Raw genomic sequence first — 19,491 nt, forward strand, 5'->3', positions numbered from 1 at the left:
ATCCCTGGCATCGCTCAATGGGTTAAGGATCTTGTGTTGCTCTGGCTGTGGTGTAGGCCGGCAGCTGTAGCTCCGATTCAGCCCCTAGCCTGGGAACTTCCATATGCTGTGGGTGCGGCCCTAAAAAGCAAAAAAAAAAAAAAAAAAAAAAAAAATCTGGAATAAGTTTAACGAAGTCAATTAAACCTTACACTTCATCTCTAGAAAGACTTTTAAAAACCTGCCTTCATAGGTGATATGCCTCTTTTTCATATAGAAAAAGATACATATCAAGCCACAAACATCCCTTGTGAGGAAATGGTTATTGACAAATTCTGTTGGAAGAATAAGCACGCTTGGGTTAAGGATCCGGCATTGCCGTGAGCTGTAGTGTAGGTCACAGACGTGGCTCGGATCCCGTGTTGCTGTGGCTCTGGTGTAGGCCGGTGGCTACAGCTCTGATTCGACCCCTAGCCTGGGAACCTCCATATGCTGTAGGAAGTGGCCCTAGAAAAAAAGACAAAAAAAAAAAAAAAAAAAAAAAAAAAAGAATAAGCAGGCTTTTATATTTATAGAGGTGACAAAGGAAGTACTACCTGAAGGATGGGATGGTTTAAAATGAAGAGCCATCCTCTCTGTTGATCGAAGAATATAACTCTGACTCTTACTCCCTCCCGCCCCCCCCCACAGTTCTCCCCATAACACACATTCTAACCACTGCCCTGCCCTGAGTCTCAGGAGCCAGGCACATGCAGCACGCCGCACCCCGCACACGCGCTCTCCTTGCGGGAGACAGGGTCTCAACCAGGATCAGAGAGGGTGGCCCTTCCAGTAGTTCATTTTCCCCAACTACTAAGACACATTTGAAGGGGAAGAGAAGACACCTCAGATATCGTGCCAGCGCAAGGAGCCAGGGCCAGAGAAAAACGATTTATTTTTTACTTTTTTGTCTTTTTAGGGCCACACCCAAGGCATATGGAGGTTCCCAGGCTAGGAGTCAAATCAGAGCTACAGCTGCTGGCCTACACCACAGCCACAGCAATGCCAGATCCAAGCCATGTCTGTGACCTACACCACAGCTCACGGCAACGCCGGATCCTTAACCCACTGAGCGAGGCCAGGGATCGAACCCACGTCCTCATGGATACTAGTTGGGTTCATTACCTCAGAGCCACGTCAAGAACTCCCTGATTTTTAAATACAGCTCAGAATGAGTCGCTGAGTTCATCCACTGCCCAGCGTGCACAGACCCTGAGTCATAGTCAAAGGGGAGGTTGCTGTAAACAGCAGAAGAAACGTTCCTACAGACAGAGAACAAAGGGAAACCTTGGTTCCTAACCAGATAACAGTTAGGAGTGAGGGGTGCAGTCCTTGAGGACAGGGGTTTGTCCGGCCTGTGTTGGTGCCTCCGAGAGGCAGCAGCCTGGGCAGGTTTATATTTAAATGTTGCAGATTTGGCAGCATCTGCTTGTTCCCCACAGGAAGGAAGAATCTGGAAGGACTGAAGGTTGCAAAGGAGTTGGAGAGGCAGATGAGAAAGGTATTAGCTGCTTGTTTTCATCCTAGTTTGTCTTGAGCTGATGTATTCCCGGGGACTGTGGATAACCAGCACTTCAGACTCTGGTTTAAAAATATCCTCGGCCTCCGTCCCTTCTCTGGCCTTGTCTGCATCCCTCCTCAGGTCTGCTCCAGCTCTCAGCGGGACTATGGCAGCAGTGTCCCAAGGGGTCTGACTGCCTCCAGCCTCTGCTGCTTCTAATGCATCCACACACCTTCCCCATCAGGACGGGGTGACTGATCACCACGACACTGCAGGATCCAATTCAGTACAGACCACTCACCATCTCCCAGACGGTCCTGTCCAGCCCATCTCCCCAGCCATCAGCTCTGGCCGAGTGGCCTCTTACCCTCTCCTGCATCCTATGCTGAGGTCTCTGCCTCTTTCCCAGCTGAGTCTGTGATGATCCTACCGCTTCTTCAAGGATGCAGAACACCTTCTCCGGGGAGCACCCCCCTGATTGCCCAATGTTGCCCGTTCTCACCCACCTCTCCCTTCAGTCACAAGTACCTAAGGAGCCCCTCCTCTGTGCCAGGCAAGGCAGAATGAACACAGCCTTGAGGAGCCTCGGTCGCAAGGGAGGGAGACACTTCAGCAGGTGAATATATGACAACCAAACACGGATGCCCCAGAACCGAAACCCGCTTTCACCGAACACCTACTAATGCTCAGGTGAATGGTAAATTCGGGCTGAGTTGTTGATGTATCTGCCACACCTGCCACCCGAGGCTGCAGGCTCCAGGGGGATGTCTGACTCCATCTGGAGCCACGGCAGCAACTGGCGCAACGCCTGGCACGCGGGCATTTTTCTCCAATCAAATGAATCCCAGCTGGAATAGAAGGGCTGGAAAGGCCTGTTCAGCTGCAGTCCACATTCACACCATTCCCAGGGGCCGAGCAGACCTGCGGTCACCCCGCTCTCCACGCCATAGACACGAGAGAGCCTGACCCCTTACAGGAGAACCGAGTAGCCTCAACCCCAACCACTTCCCTGCCTAGGCTGGACGCTTCCTCTAGAATCTCAAACACTGTATCAGAAACTGTTTCCCCAGTGCCTTCAAGGCCCTTGAAATAAGAACAAGATGCAAAAAATAAAACATAGGAAACAAGGAACAAAACTAGATAATCACATCAGAAACAGAACATAACCATATTTAAATTCCACAGTACTGGCGTTAAGTAAAATAAGGGAGGAAAAAGTAAAATAGTCAAACTCAGGGGAGAAAAGGATAGAATTGTGGTGACTGGTGGTTGTGGGGCAGGGGCAGTTGTGCGTTGCTAGTGAAATATATAAAGTGACGGTGACTCGAGTTCCCCTGTGGCTGAGCAGGTTAAGGACTTGGTGTTGTCACTGCTGTGGCTTGGGTTCAGTCTCTGGCCTAGGAACTTCCATATGCCATGGGTGCAGCTGGGGGGGAAAAAGGTCGAGACTAAATGATTTCTCAGCTTTGAAATCTGGAATTCTGTGATGACACTGAAGAGAAATAGTTTTTCCCTGTTCCTAAATAGATATCATGCTAAGTTGTCCTATGGCTGTACAACATATTGGTAGGAATGATGTTATTCCTACTATAATTATAAGAAGACTTTTAATTGTTTTAAGTCTAACTGAAAATCTGAGAATCCTGGCATTAACAAGCTTAGAGAAATGCTAGGAGTTTTTAAGGGGTTTTTTGGTTTTGGTTTTTATTTTAGTTTTTGCTTTTTAGGACTGCACCCTGAATGCTAGCTAGGATTTTTTAGTTTTAGTTTTTGGGTTTTTTTTTTTTTTTTTTTAATGCTTTTTAGGGCATATGAAGTTTCCCAGGCTAGGGGTCGAATCGGAGCTACTGCCAGCCTACATCACAGCCACAGCAAGGCCAGATCCCAGCCTTGTCTGTGACCTACACCATAGCTCCTGGCAACACTGGACCCTTAACCCTCTGAGTGAGAACCATGCCTCGAACCTCCATTCTCATGGATACTAGTAGGGTTCATTACCGCTGAACCATGACAGGAACTCCAAGAAATGCTAGGATTTTTATTTTAAAGTGGCTACAGCCAAGAATCCACTAACATTCAATAAAACACGTTTTTTTGTTGTTGTTGTTAGAAAGGAGTTTTAGTAAATAACATGCTAACTTATTTTTTGCCTTCAATGAAATGTCCACAGCACTGAAAATCCAAAGAGATGTACCCATTTTCCCATGTAATGAATGCATACTCTCGCTCCCTTTTATGCTCACAAACGTCCTGGTTTGGATGCAAAGTTACGAGGTCAGCCTAAGGTTAGTAGATGCCTTTCTGCTTTGCTTAACTCCAAACCCACTTCAAAGATAGTCTTCATCTGGTTCTCAAATGTTTTTTTGTTTTTTTGTTTTTTTTCAGATGGGTCTTATGAAAAGCACTTGAGGCCAGCAGCGGAGGTCTCCCCTCTTTCTTTCTCATTTCCTCGCTGTGGCATTATTGAGCCATACTTGCCACGGTGATCCGAATGCTGATGTTTGTGCAGTTTCTGCTCTGACAGGTAAAGAGCTCAGAAGTCATCATTCCCCGCCTGTGACAAGATAAAGCCAGACAAACTGAAAATCAACGTATTTCCATGCACCCCTCTGAGAACTGCAGTCACAGGGCAACGCTTGCTCCCAAATCTGGAGAGAGTCGGCCACAGCCAGGAAGAGAAAGACAGATGGAACAGAAGCTGCGAGGGGCCAAGCTGGCAGGATTATTTCAACCAGCCCTGAGGACCCCTCTGTCCTCCTCGCCTCCTTGAGAATGTCCCCTCTGCTCCCCAGAAGGTTCCAGAACTCATGGCACAATATATCTTCACGTGCTTTTATTAATCCCTGGGCCTCGGGATTGGCATGAGATTTGTTAAAACAAATTTAAAGCATTGCACAATTTCACTGCAACTTGGAAGCAATTCCTGAGGGAATTTTTTGACTTGAACATTTAATAAAATAACCCGATGGTCATTAATCTACTCAGCCAGTTGGTGGTGAATTGTATTCACACCTGCGGTGACGTGGACTCCAGACTCAATTCAATTATAAATCTCTGTGCTCTCAATTCACCCACAAATGGCATGGAAAGTCATGAAAACGGTTCAGATCTACTCTTTGGAATCACAGTGATGTTTACAATTCCACAAAATCAGTGAACAATTCCTGATGTCGCTGTCCGACAAGGTGGGAGAGGAGCTGCATGAAAACTGAAGTCCCACGTCATTCAGTCAACAGGGAAATGCTTTCCTGCCTCTAATTTTCATTTATTTTAAAAATCAACATATAACCACTGTGAATGGACTTTTAAAAAAATTTTTCTTGGAGTATAGTTGACTTACAATATTGTGTTAGTTTCAGGTGTACAGCGAAGTGAATCAGTTATACACATATCCCTTCTTTTTCAGACATTTTCCTATCATATAGGCTATCACAGGGTATGGAGTAGATTTCCCTGTGCTGTACAGTGGGTCCCCGTTCTGTATCTATTTTATATGTAGTAGTGTGTACATGTCAATCCCAACAGCCTCATTTATCCCTCCCCTAACTTTCCCCTTTGGTAGCCCTAAGTTTGGTTTCTAAATCTTTGTTTCTGTTTTGTAAGTTCTGCCGTGCCATTTAAAAAATAAATAAATTCCACATATTAATGATATCATGATATTTCACTTTCTCTGTCTGACTTCCTTCTCTTAGGATGATCATTTCTAGCCATAAAAAAAGAACGAAGTAATGCCATTTGCAGCAACATGGGATGGACCTAGAATGGACATTTCGCAAAGAAAATTCGATGAAACCCATGGTTTTTTTTATTTTTTTATTTTTTTATTTTTTATTTTTTTTGATGTTGGGAGCTGGGGGAGGGGAGTATCTATAGAAACGTCACTCTCTTCTCCAGAGAACAGGGAAGAGAAGAGCGAGGACCCTGCATCCTAGGAGGGACATCTTAGCACAGGAAGGGCAGGTCCTCCCACACCGCGGAGACTCCAGCCCTTCTCCTTCAGTCCCAGCAGGTGTTGCTCTGTTTCTGTTCCTGTTGAAGGTGAATGCAGGCAGCTCCTCCTCCTGCTTGGTCCCGACCTGTCTAGGAGCTTGTTTCCCATCCTTTCAAAGTACCGAGACCCCAATGCTGAGACCCTTGAGTCTGTGAAAACCAACACAGAGAGGAGACCTCACGATACAAAATCAAAAAGGAGCGCACTGCTTCCCAAGCTTTTATTAGACGGGAACAGTAGCTCCAATGCTTTCTTGGCAACATCCTAGAATTTGAGGGGGGAAAAAAGCAAAATCTTCAGACTCAAAACCTGCGTTGCCATGAAATAAGCATAGGCTTTCTGCCATCATAAACCCCAGCTTTATTCTTCTTCCTCTGGGGCCTGGGGTCCCAAAGGTGGAACACCAGCTGGTCTCCAGGTTGATCCTGACCTGCTTCAGCCCCGGAATGAACATGATGGTGGTTTTCTGATAAGTTCACGGTTTGAAAAGACATCATTTCCAAAGGACTTGAAATAACGGTGCCCAGTGCGTGTTGGCAGGAGGAAGTGCCTAGGCTCTGGTGCCGGGGTTTCTGGGGCCTTCTGCCCGCTGCCCTGCAGCGGGTCCCCCAGTTCTCCTGTGTCTCATTTTCAGCTGAATCTCACTGTTTGTTTAAGGCAGGAGCCACGTGGGATCAGAGGGATGACTATTCCTGTTTTCTGCTCCAACCTCATCGCTTTCTGATCGTTTCTATCACCAGGAAGAGTCGGTCTTTCTCCTTCTGGACCAGAAGAAAACCATCTCCTGAGTGTCACGGAAAGAGGTGGCCGAGGCCTCTGCCCCTGGACCCCAGGAAGGGCGGCGCAGGTGCCACGGCTTCCAGGTAAGAGCGGGAAGGTGCCCAGCAGTCACCACGCCGACTGTCACACTCAGTTTTGCCCGAATCCTTGTACTGCAGTGCATCACCACGCAGGCTGGAAGCTCTCTTCCGGAGAAAATATTCCACGCCGCTCTGTTCCGTGTTTTACATTTCGGAACGTTTTCTGTTTTCTTCCTGTCAATGTTGGGTTTTGATTGGTGGCTGGTTAGTCATAATATTTCCAGGGCAAAGACATCAACCAATAAGCCGGAGTAACATGTCAGCAGGTACCGCACGCCTCGGACACCGCCCTTTAAGCTGCACAGCAAGGTGCTTGATGGCAGGAAAACGTCAAGTCCCAAAGCCGAGTTTTTATGTGAGAAAAAAACACCGAAATAAGCTAGAATGAATCATAACCTGGATAAATTATTTTGTAATGAAATCTTAGTGAAATCTGAAAAACAAAAACTAATCTTACCTTGAAGATGACTTTTTTTCCTTTTTAATTGATGAATAGTTGATTTACAATGTTTCGGGTTATGGCAAAGTAATTCAGTTTTATATATATGTGTGTGTGTGTGTGTATATATACACACACACATATATAAAGACTTCCATTATGGAAAATGACCCCTTAATTCAAGGTCTGACAGAAATAATCACTTCAAGGGCTTATCTTAACAGATCTTTGTGTTCAGAAGAGAGCAAAGAGTGTCAATCAAATTATTAACTGAGTTTTTCCCACCTATTTTATATGCCAAGTATATAGGAAATTAGCGAGGGAAATACATTTTTGTAATTTATATTCTATGGGCAAACTGTTACTTTGGTTATTCATGATTAGAAAATACCGGTTATTTCAGCTGTGTTTCTTTTTTTTATGACACATTTTGAAAAAACACTCAGGTTTAAAACCAATATATATTAACTAATCATTTGAGTTTTCTCCCTGGAGATGTTTTAGTCTGTAATTGAGCTCATTTTTTCCTCTTTTACTGTTTATTCTTAATAAAGGTATAACTTTATGAATAACAATCTGATATTAAAATAAGCATGGACTTATTAAACAAGGGAATTTGTGTAAGTGTTGGGTTAAAGTTAGCTAACACAATATTAACTTAGAGCTTCACAGTTTCTAGAGCTGATACTTAGGATTGAGATCTGCTAAGAAGTTATTTTGTAACTTTTTAAAATTGGCTATATTATTACACTTTTTATCAGTTCGTATTTCTGATAAGGTATCTTTCATACACATTATTTTTTGGACTTTTTATGTGTGTGTGTGTGCTGCATGCACAGCATATGGAGATTCTCAGGCTAGAGGCTGAATAAGAGCTACAGCTGCTGGCCTACATGCCAGATCCTTAACCCACTGAGCAAGGCCAGGGATCAAATCTGCAACCTCGTGGTTCCTACTCTGATTCATTTCCCCTGCGCCACGGTGGGAACTTCATGGACTGAATTTTGAAAAACGGAAAGAGGCGTTTTATAAACAAAGATTCTAGGCTGATGTCGTAAGGGAAACTAATCTATTTCAGTCATATTACTTGAATCATTTGATATTAAAGGATTTCTGCGGGGGGGGGGGATATGCTTCCATTTCATTGTTTTCAGTTTTGCATTGAATTTAAGGCAATGTATAGGGGATTAAAGAAGTAACCAGAACCACCAGAGGTTCCTTTCCGTAATGAAACACTAGGTGGCGCTGTCTCCCGCGGGAATTGGCTAGAATTAACCAAGTTTAAGCCGGTTCTTAAGGATGTTTGTGTTTGTGTTTTCCAGAAGTCAGATAAGAACACTCCCGTCACTTTCTTTTCGTAATGAAGTATTAATCTTATGAATGAGCATCTACACTGGAAACAAACACGGACTTTTGAATAATGTTAACTCTGAGTAAACGACAGACTGGGAATTCTTTACGGCTTCTGGTGCCAAGATCGGACTCCAGGAACCTGTTTACTTCTGTTGTTGTTGTTGTTGATGTTGCTGCTGATAAACTTTAGAGCAGTTTTAAAATTACAGAAAAATTGCAAAACCAGTCCAGGGAGTTCCCATGTCCCTTGCATCCAGTTTCCCCCTTATTAACATCTCACAGTTGTGTGACACACTTGTCACAACTGATGAACTGATATGGACAGGTCATATTAACTATTAAAGGCCAGACTTTATCCTGGCTACCGTTGTTTCCTGAATGACCCTTTTCTGCCCCAGCCAGACGATGGCCGCACACAGAGCCGCTCTGTCTCCTTAGGCTCCTTCCTGTCCATCACTTGACGGTTTGGAGGTTCCTGGCTGGGAATATTGTCCCTCTCTTAGCCTTGCGCGTGTCCGATGCTTTTCCGGTGACCGGGCTGGGGTTATGGATTTGGGGAAGGAAGACCACAGAGGTGGAGTCGTTTCAGCCCATCGCGCGGGGCACACTTTCGCCACTGCGGGTTGCCCTTGACCATCTGGCTGGGGGGCGTTGGTCGGGTTTCCCCACCGTGAAGGTACATTTTCCCTCCCTTTAGATGCTTTTCTCATTGGAAAGAAGTCACTTTGCGCAGTGAGCCCAAGGAGCGGGTGCGAAGCTTTCCCTCTTTGAAGGCAAAGTATTTGCATTCATCATCTGGGATTCTTCCGTGTGGGAAAAACTACTCGTCTGAATTATTTATTTATACCAGTGTGGACTCATGAATATTTACATTATCCTCCAGGTTATAACCCACTACTACTTTATTTATTTTGTTACTCAAATTGTTCCAGCTTTGGGCCCTGGGAGAGCTTTCCTTTGGCTGCTGTGTCCCTTTGACCAACCGTCATCAATGTAGTTCTTTTCTCTTTAAGCAACTTTTAAACTTTTTAATAGATTCCATTCTGTCTACAAATAGGATTTGGCACCCTTATGTAAGCACACCTCTTTTTCATTATTTCATTGTTAACAATGAAAACTGAAAGATAGATGAAAGTGGGGGAAAAAAGCAACAATTTGACTTTTGATATTATTACTTGAGGGTGTTCTCTTGAAGTGTTTTGTTTGTTCTTTTCTTGCCTCATTTTTATTATTTGGCATACTTTTTGACATTTCCTTTTTAAAAAGCAGGTCTCACTCTTCGTAAATAATTTTATATTCTGATTATTTCTATGTAACCATACATCATGGACATTTTTCTGTTTTATTACGTGTATATCACATATACATCAAATGTCCTCCATGGTTCAATTTACCTTTTCTTTATAGTTGACTGGGTTGGCTCATAAGTACTTTAGGTGTGTTGCATAAATCTTTTTTTTTTTTTTTTTTTTTTTAGGGTTGCACATGGGGCATATGGAAGTTCCCAGGCTAGGGGTCAAATCAGTGCTGCAACTGCCAGCCTACACCACAGCCACAGCAATGTGGGATCCAAGCTGCATCTGCAACCTACACCACAGTTCCAGGAGTTCCTCTTGTGGCTCACCGGGTTAAGAACCCAACCAGTATCCTTGAGGACATGGGTTCAATTCCTGGCCTCTCTCAGTGGATTAGAGATCTGACTTTGGCGTCAGCTGTGGTGTAGATCACAAACGTGGCTGGGATGCTGTGTTGCTGTGGCTGTGGCCTAGGCCAGCAGCTGCAGCTCACCCTAGCCTGGGAACTTCCATATGCTGCAGGTGCAGCCCTAAAAAGCAAACAAACAAACAGAAAAAGTCTGTGCTCCAGCTCCCTTGATGGTCTGAAGGTGTCTGCACCCTAGGGGCCCCCTATTCTGTCGCCCACATCTGAGTGGCTTCCAGGGCAGTTAGATTTGGGAGTCTGCCATCCAGTGCTCAGGATGGAAGGTCGTGCTCCCCCACAGTCTGGCTTTCCTGCTGGGAAAGGGCGTCTTTTCATTCATGGTCCTTTGCAGACCACTGCAGTCCTGAACTAGTTCAGCCACCACAGCTCACCGGCTGTTCTGTGGCAGCTGAAACCATTAGATGTTTCTCCCCTCCCCCACCTTGACCTGCCAAGTCTCAGACCTCCCTGAAGTGCATTTGGTCTGAGTAGTTTAATGACTACCTTGTTTCAAAGAGATGCATAAATCTGTCCTATTTTGGGACATAGCAGCATAGAATGGGTTTTGGGTAAACCACAACCCCCCTGTCCTATTTGAACTGGACACACCACTGACGCTAAAAGGTCTTGCACACCCTCCAAGCTCTCCCATCCTTCCACTTAGCTGCAAAAGTCCAAAATATTCCCAACCGAGTTGTTCAAGAAGTCAGGTGGTGTTAAAACCCAATCTGAAGCTATTTATAGGCGATGTTCATCCCACTCTTGTGTGTTCAGTCATTTTTTTTTTCTGCAGAAATGTTTTATTTGATTAAAGGTTTCTTCTCCAGTGTTCACGGAGGGTTTGTCACCCAATATTCAGTATATGCATTGATAACCTTTTAAATAAAGACAAACCTTCAATCCAAAGCACATTTGACCCCAAGGGTAGCAGAGGAGGCCTTAAGAACTTGTCTGAGCCCCAGCCTCAGTGTAACTTAAAAACTCCCAGATCGTTTTCTTGCTTTGCAACATGTATCAGCTTTTGGTGCTGTAAATAAAACCACCTTTGATGCTGAAAGTTCTGTGCTAACAGCGCCCGTTGCGCATATAATCCACATTACAGCTGACTAAGCTTTACAATGGCCTGTAGCCGGAGGCCTGCGACACTGACCCCATCATGGCCAGACTTAAGGGAAATTCTCACCATCATATGGTGACCATCTTGGGAACCCTGTGACATTTTTGGCACTTGCTCCTCCTCAAAGTATTTAGATTCATAAGAACACAGGAAATTAAATTGGAAGGTTTCCCCCTTACCATCTATCAGATTAGGACTTTCTGGGATAAAACTGTATCAGTTTAATACAAATTCATGTCAGGAAATGGAGCACAAATGTTATCAAATCATTTTATTCAAAAGCATAGTCTCCATAAGCTGATTTTTAAAAAAGTGTTAGTGGTGAGCTAAATTCTCACCCAGCTTCTCTCCCCAAATTAAAATTGCTGAGAAGAAATTCCCCCTCACTCTGTGGACTTCAGCAGGGAGTTTTGTAAGGAATTCCTTTGCTCACTTAGAATATCCAACTGAGTCAGGAAGCGTCCACTCTAAATGTCTTTCACTTGTTTTATTTGCAAGAACACATGTAGATAGGCCAGTCTCATCCTTCTGCAGCCTTGAATGAATCTGATTTCTCAGGCATGAAATGATAGTAACATCCAGAACTTCAAAGGTTGTTGTAATTTTTTAAAGAGTCAGAGCACAGGCCAGAGCATTGAGAGAACGATGGGTGTACGGGTATCTTTGTGTATCCATAGCCATCATCCCATCGGGAAGAATGACAAGGCTGGTCCCTTGCTTCATTGGAAAACTTCAGGTAGTCGACATGTAAGAGACAGAAAACTGGAGCTTCCATTTAAGTAGCAGAGGCAGACAGTGAAGATACTGAGGGGAAGGGTGGGGGTGTGGACCATCTGAGAGCTTCTCTGGGCTGAGAACACAGGGCGCTTGGGTGTGGAATTAAACTCATAAGGGTGGGGGAGCTGCGCCAGAGGATGCACAGTTGTTTTAATTCAGTCGAACACATCAGATGCTGGTGTTCCACTACTGAGTAACTTTGAGCAGCTCCTGCCCTGGATGTCATTTGAGCCAAATGACATCCACAGGCAAAGTAGAAATGAGCCTATACGTATGTTTCAGTGCCCTGATTGCCGTGCTCTGTCCTGCTGTGTCAGCAGATATGGTCCCTCCTTTAATTCACCCTATTCCGTGGTCTTGGGACAGGAGTCAAGGCTTCTGCGGTGTAGTGTGTCCCCTAAAAGGAGGCCTGGGCATGCTCTCCCAGTGGGATTGTGACAGCACCTTGGGAAGCCTGCTTAGAGGGGCTAAAGGAGCACCAAGTGTCCCCTCCTCTTAGGGACACATGTCAGGCCTATGATCTTTACTTTTGGATTCAGTGAGCTTCTTATTCCTCCAAAAGGAAAAAAGGCACATTTTCTCTTTTTTCTTCCTCCTCAATGCCCACATCCTCCTTTGGGGAAACAAACTGAGGAGCAAAAAGGTCTTCTTCTGTGCAGATGGCTTTGCATGTGGGTCAAAGCTGGAGGGCAGCTCTCCAGCCTGAGCAGCCGTCACACTCACCCTGTATTCACAGAGAAGCTTTTCAGGTACCCTGACACCTCGTCACCCCGCCTCCTGCAGTCAGGATCATAGGGTGGCGGTGGGCATTCTGGGTTTCAGGTTCTCCGTAATGACTTGGGATGTGACGATGTAAACCATCCTGCACACCCCTGGGGACCCCAAGATTATACAAGCATCTGCCCGGCCCCGAGGCTGTGGGTCAGGAATCCTAGCAGCGAGTGCTGTGCGTGTCCGTCCACCAAGCACCCCGTGGCTGGGTGTGAGGGAGGAGGTCCTTGGAGCAAAGGAGACAGATGTGACTGAGGGGGACGCTAGACCTAAAAAGCCCAAAGCAACGCATTTAGTAATTTTCCAGAAACTTCTTTTTGCTTTGGGGACTCTTTATACTTTCTCACCATGGAACATGTGTCAGGTCACGTGTGTGATTCTGAAATAAAATGTGAACAGGTGGGTGTATGTTGAAAGCACACTGTTGAGAGTCAGGTGACCAGCTGTGCAGACGTTATATGATGATAAGTTTACCATTGTGAAGATGGCTCTGGAGAATGGAGAATTTTAGAATATTTTAGAAAAGGCCTTTTAAAAAAAAAATCACATGGGAAAAGAAGTCCAAATTTAGGAAAAAGCAGAAAATTTCATCCCTCTCCCAGGTACCCAACACCCAGGCAGCACATATAAAATTAAATTACAATGGTGCCCACTAAGCCTCTTTGAAAACAAATCCTGTTTGGCCCTTAGAAAGGGATGGCCGGGTGTGCAGGCCATCAAGTCTTCAGTTCTCTAATCTGAAAACACCTGAGGGATGGAGACAGAATTTGCACAAATTTTTTTTTTTTTTTTTTTTTTTTTTTTTTTTTAGGGCTGCACAACGGCATATGGAGTTTCCCAGGCTAGGGGTCAAATCGGAGCTACAGCCGCCAGCCAGACCATAGCTCAGGACAATGCTGGATCCTTAACCCACTGAGTGAGGCCAGGGATTGAACCCGCATCCTCATGGAGGCTAGTCAGGTTTGTTTCTATTGCACCACAATGGGAACTCCCAGAACTTGTACAAATTTTTTTCAGTGATGTAACTAGTGGAATCACCCCCTAATTGGTACTCATTTTGACATAGATAACCATTGGAAATACTCAACACCAATGAGAAGCTTGAGATGTTATTGGGCCAGGTGTATTAAAATAAAATCAAAAATAGAAATATTAGGTATATACACAAAGCATAAGTGGAACATGTGACAGAGCATCTCCATTCAAAGCTTAGAGTAGAAAAATGTAATAGAAAAACCTCTCGTGGTCCCTGCTCCAGGGGCTCGGTAACGAGCCCCCTACTCATTTCTTTCCCTTCATTTCCTCATATAAATAGTCTCACATACACGTCACACAATTTAGAAAAGATTGCTGAATCACAAAAGTGCCCCCAAATATGGCACGTTGACTTTCTAGAGTATGACTAAAATTAATATTTGATCATTAAAATAATGTTCAAAATCACTGGAAGCAATAAAGAAAATGCTCATGTTTTGTAAGGTCCTAGAATGTTCTGCAGGGATTAAAATTTTCCAAACTACATGGTCCAAAAAAGTCCATATACGGAAAAGTGTGGAATTGAAAAGCTGGACCTTTAAAAATCTTTCTTCTTAACGGCCGAGTAGTTTCTGCAGCTCTTTTCCGGGACAGGGTCATGGGGGTCTGGGCAGAGGCCCCAGTGGCTTGGGGTGGGGGGTGGGGGCGCCCGTGTCACTTAGCACGGCAGCCCTGCCCACTTGCAGAGGACGCTTCTTCCCGGCTGGGGTTCCAGGCTGGTCTCTGCCATGGGCAACGTTTAACAGTCTCGGACTGAGATCTGGGAAAGACACCAAAGCTCCGGACGTCACTTTTGCAAACTCTAACAGAGATTAGTAATTTTTTGTTTTTAACACATAAGCTAAAGCACAGAGAAAATACAAAAAAGTGTCATAAAAGGTATCAGGTTATTTGATGCTGATCAGTGAGTTTAGTTCTCTCCTAACGGGGGTTTACTGGACGGGTCTCTGAACCTGGGTGGGGGCACAGCCTCTTGTCAACAAGAGCTGACCGGGGCGCCCTTGGGTGGGTCTGGTGCTTTCTCCTCAGAAGCCTGTGCCCAGATGTGGGTCCAGCCGAGCCAGTCTGCTCTCGGGGGGCACCCTGGCAGGCCCTGGCCCGAGAGGAGAATCCTTTCCCGTGGAGAGAGTTCTTCCTGAGTAGCTTCACCTCACGTGCGGGAAGCAGGGACGGCAGGTGCCCCCAGCTCAGGAAATGAACCGAGGACCAGGGGCTGCTCTCTGTTCCTGGTGGAGGAGGCCGCCATCCCGGGAGTGGCCGAGTCCCCGCGCTAGGGCTGCTGCTGGTACTGGCCCTCGGTGGCCGTGTAGAAGTCGTCCAGGACGCTCTGCAGGTAGTCGAAGGTGGGCCTCTCCTCCGCCTTCTCTTTCCAGCACATCTTCATGATGTCATAGAGCTCATCGGGGCAGTTCTCCATACGGGGCATCCTGTAGCCCTGCGACAGGGCGGCCATCACGTCCGCGTTAGTTCTCCCTGAGGCAGAGAAACCCACGGCGTTTAGAGAGCTGCCCGAGCTCCGCGAGGCCTGGTACCCGCACCCTGCATCCAGCCTGGATGCGCTCTGGAGACTGCTGTGGGCTGACTGTGTTCCCGCCGCCCCCTCCCCTGCCGTCCTCGCCCCCAGGAGCTCCAAATGTGACCCATTTGGAGACAAGGCCTTCGAGGGGCGGTCAAGTGCAAATGCAACCTTTAGCTCGGCCCTGACCCCATCTGACTGCTGTCCTTATAGGATGAGATTAGGTCAGCGAGAGGCAAAGGGAGATGGCTGTTTCGAGCCCAGGACAAGCCTCGGGAGAAGGCCACCCTGCCGACACCCTGCTCTTGGACCCCTGGCCTCCAGAACCCTGAAGATTTCTGCAGAGGGGGCGGAAGACAGGGAGCGAGGAGAAAGGCTGGGACATGGAGTGTGAGGTCCTTCTGCCCGGGCCGAGGCTGGGTGAGCCTGGAGGACATCATGCCAGTGAAATGAGCCCGACATGAAGGGACAACTACCGCATGGTTCCACTCAGAGGGGGTGCCCAGGGTAGACAAAGTCCCAGAGAGAAAGCAGAGGAGTGGTGCCCATGGGCTGGGGGCAGGCGGAATCGGGGGGTCATTGCCTGACAGAGACCACTTTGGTTTGGGAAGATGAAAAGTTCTGGAAATGAATAGTGTGGCGATGGCTGCAGAACACGGTGAATGTACTTAGTGCCACAAACCTAACACTTCACCATGGTCGATATCATTCTACGCGTATCTCACTACAATAAGAAAACCCACAGCAACAAGAAAGAAAGACAGCCATGTCCCCTCCCCAGAGCACCTCCAGAATGCTGATGGCCAGGCTGGTCCCTCCCCAAAGGAATTAAATAGGCTCAGAGAACTTCTGAAGATACTGAGCTGTGAGGATGCAGACAGTAAAAGCCTGGTGGTCCAGAGACCCTGGTGCCCACCAGACGTCTCGTCACAGGAAGGGCAAGGAGGCACGCATCAGAGCAGGATGGAAGGACAGGGTGACAGGGACAGAAGAGTGGATGGAGCACAGAGGATCACATAGGACAACTGTCACAGAAGCAATAAGTGAAAATTTCCCAGAATTTATGGCTACATGTTTCCAAATCAAAAGAACAAAACAAGTAACATAAAAATGACAAAAGTGACACCGAGGTGCCACCTGGCCATAAATCTCAGTGATAAAGAGATCCTGGATGCTTCTGTCAAGGAAACCAGGTCCTCAGAAGCCATCGGCCTTCAGCCCAGCCACGTAAGAAGCTGCGCTCGTGGAAGAATTGGTTTAAATTTCTAGGTGAAAGTGTTTGGTGGACTTGCATTCATAACATTAGCATATTTGGTAGTTATACTCATTTAGCTCAGTCATTTTACTGAGGACAGGCGTCTCCCCAGGAAAAGCCCTGGTTGGGAGAGGAGTCTATCTTCCAAGCATGAACTCAGGAGTATTAACTTTGATGCCTCCGATTTTCATGAGACAAGACTCCAAAGTCACGGACGCAACCACTGTGACAGATGGTGTGTGCGCCTTTGGTGTTCCTCGTCCCAGAGGAGAGACACTTAAGACAACGCCTCACGGCTTTCAGTCCAGGGGATACACATATAAACGAAATGACAAAAAAGGTTGTCCAAGTGGACTAGTAGTAATCACAGACAAAGGAGTTTTGAGATTTGCCCAAAATACACTAAAAAAGGAGCAAAGCCTTTTCCAAAAAAGCATGTTAGAGAAAAGGCTTTTTCTGCCTTTTCCAAAAAAACATGTTAGAGAAAAGGCTTTTTCTTCCTTCCCTCCAAAGTGCACAGAAGCCCGTGATGCTAGCCGCACCTGCTCAGAGCATCTCTTCAAAGAGCAGGACTGCAAATGGGAAATGACACTCCACTGCTCTGCTAGCATTTACTTACGATTTGATGACTGGAATTTTGATTAGTAAGTTTTATTAGTAAACTTGTGCATTTTAATCTTGTATTCCCAGAAGTTTGTTCTGTGTTGGTGCTATCAGTTCATCCAGCCAAGACGTGTACTTGGTACCCTTCTAACTGTATATGCATGGATGTGCCTGGGGTGTCTCTGAGGGATAAGCCAGAAACTGATTAATGGTGGCTGCCTTTGGCCATGGGGGGGCGGGGAAGACACTGCCTTGGTGGGCAGGGTACAGTGTGCTGAAGACAGGCACAATTTCCCCTCTTTGTACCTCTTGAATTTCAGAACCATGTGACCAATTTCTCATTTAATAATAACTAAAATGGAGGAAAAAAATTATTTAAGAAATAATAGTCTAATAGTTAGAACTATGAGCAGCAAATATGAGAATAAATAACTGAGGTTCCTGAAAGCCTATCCCTTCAAGGAGCAGCAAGCATGAGACTCGTAGGCAATTTTTCATCAGAAGCGTTTCTGCACAATCTGTTTTTTTAATAAATTACTTAGACAAGAATTAATTTTTTTTCCTCAGGGCTGCAGGTGCAGGACATGGAAGTTCCCAGGCTAGTGGTCAAATCAGAGCTACAGCTGCCAGCCTACACCACAGCCACAGCAATGCAGGATCCGAGCTGCTTCTGCAGCTCACGGCAATGAGGGATCCTTAACCCACTGAGTGAGGCCAGGGATCGAACCTGCGTTCTCACAGACACTATGTCAGATTCTTAACTTGCTGAGCCACAGCGGGAACTCCAGCCTTGCCATTTTTCTGCTGCTTGTTTTCTGTTTTATGGTTTTCTAATCCTGGGCCCTGAGCACAGCGGGTGTCGGGGGGCCTTGGAGGCACAAGCGTCTAGGGTCTGGAAGCAGCTCTGCCAGGAGCTAGTGATGCAGTTCTGGGCAAGAGTCTCCCTCTCTGAGCCTTGGGACCTCGTCTGTACATCACGGGGCAGCGTCACATATGGCACATGTATTGGTGAGGTTATATGGTTATTTGATCAGGTATCATATTATAGTATGAGATTATATAATCTTTCTCTATAGGTAGAGACGTGTAGTTAATAGACACATATATAATGTCAAATATCTGGGCCATCGGGAAATATTTTCCCTATTTACAGTACTGTTGTTCATTAACTGCAGTGTCTGGAGCATAGCAGCTGTCAGACTGAAACGTGGGCACCGGAGATTGCATGGGACAGTCAGCGCCTGTGCGGGCATCACTCGGTGACTTTGCATCCCACTGGTCCCGCTTCTCCAGAGCACATCCCCAAACAGCAGAGGGAGGTGAGGAGCCTGAGGCCACACCACTGCTCTGCGCAAAAGCCTCCCGTCTCTGCAAAGTCAGACACCAAGCTCCTTGTGGCCTCTGCGGCTCGAGTCCCCTCCACCCCAGTGCCACACCTCCTGCCCCTGCCGGGGTCCTCACTGGCTGCTTCCTCTGATGGACACCCAGCCCCCAAGAGCCCGAGGCTCCCTCGGTCAAGTCACAGAGTCCCCAGTGCTGCCAGGAACACAGTTTAGAACCCCTCCCCACATTTCTATACAGAGAGCACTTTCCACAACCCACTGCCCTCAGCATCAGTGACTGTATTAGTGATGGTTATCCGTCTCCTCCTCGACCAGTGTCAGTTCTCAAACGTGGGAGCTGGGAGGGCTCCTTCAGGTACCTCGAGAGAGCCCGGCACCCTCTTTTCTGAATAAGAATGATTTAAACATGAAAAGTTTCCTTTTAAATGGACTATACCCATTGATCCTGTTAAAAGCCAAACCTCAACAAGAATGAGAAGGTTTGGGGAGATCCGTCTGCTTACACATTCCAGGACAGAGCCTGGAAAAAGGGAGGGCTGGCCGAATATGGATATTAAGGATATTAAGAATCTGGAAATACCGAATGTTGCCCCCACACCTACTAAGTTAAAGAGCTGAAGGATCTTTTGCTCATTAACAGAGGTGGTTACTTCCTGAAGAGGCAGAGACGCCAAAGCACTTTATACAAAGCTCTGTTTCCAAACCAATCAGAAAGCACCGTAAATCCTGACGTCATTGTCCGCCCCCACCCCCACCCTCAGGTGTGCTGCCGGGGAGGCGCACCTGTGTCTAATCCTCTAGTCCATCCTTTCGCAACACCTGTGCCAGGAGCAGGCGCATCCCAGGCAGCAAGAGGCGGAATTAGTTGGTGAAGAAGAGCAATAAGCGCTCAGACAAGAAGGCAGAGAAGTGTCTGAGCAGATTTCAGAACACGTCCCCCTCAAGACAGTCAGAATCAAGTTCCAGCACCATATGGGCTTACTCTTAGCTTCGGGATATGGGTTTATCTTTTGATGCCTCTCAGCCTTTTCTCACATGCACCATGCAGACGGAAGGAGGTGAGCAGTGATACCTGGGTAGGGAATCTTCCCGTAGGTGACGATCTCATACAGCAGGATTCCGAAGGACCACACGTCAGATTTAATAGTGAAGCATCCGAAGTTGATGGCCTCTGGAGCCGTCCACTTAATGGGGAATTTAGCACCTGGGGG

The 19,491-nt window shown here is 46.4% G+C and overlaps 1 protein-coding gene across 8 annotated transcripts in view; it reads right to left on the minus strand.

Moving 5' to 3' along the window:
• LYN (LYN proto-oncogene, Src family tyrosine kinase) overlaps positions 11,237 to 19,491 on the minus strand; it is a 110,438-nt gene continuing 102,183 nt past the window's right edge. For all 8 annotated transcript variants that reach the window (XM_021089363.1, XM_021089358.1, XM_021089361.1 and 5 more), the window contains exons 12-13: positions 19,353 to 19,484; positions 11,237 to 15,036 (exon numbers count right to left, since the gene is read on the minus strand). In XM_021089363.1, the coding sequence (XP_020945022.1) occupies positions 14,834 to 15,036; positions 19,353 to 19,484 (335 nt within the window). In that variant the 3' untranslated portion in view covers positions 11,237 to 14,833. The remainder of the gene's footprint in view (positions 15,037 to 19,352; positions 19,485 to 19,491) is intronic.

The sequence above is a fragment of the Sus scrofa genome, chromosome 4, assembly GCF_000003025.6.
Source record: "Sus scrofa isolate TJ Tabasco breed Duroc chromosome 4, Sscrofa11.1, whole genome shotgun sequence".
Lineage (NCBI taxonomy): Eukaryota > Metazoa > Chordata > Mammalia > Artiodactyla > Suidae > Sus > Sus scrofa.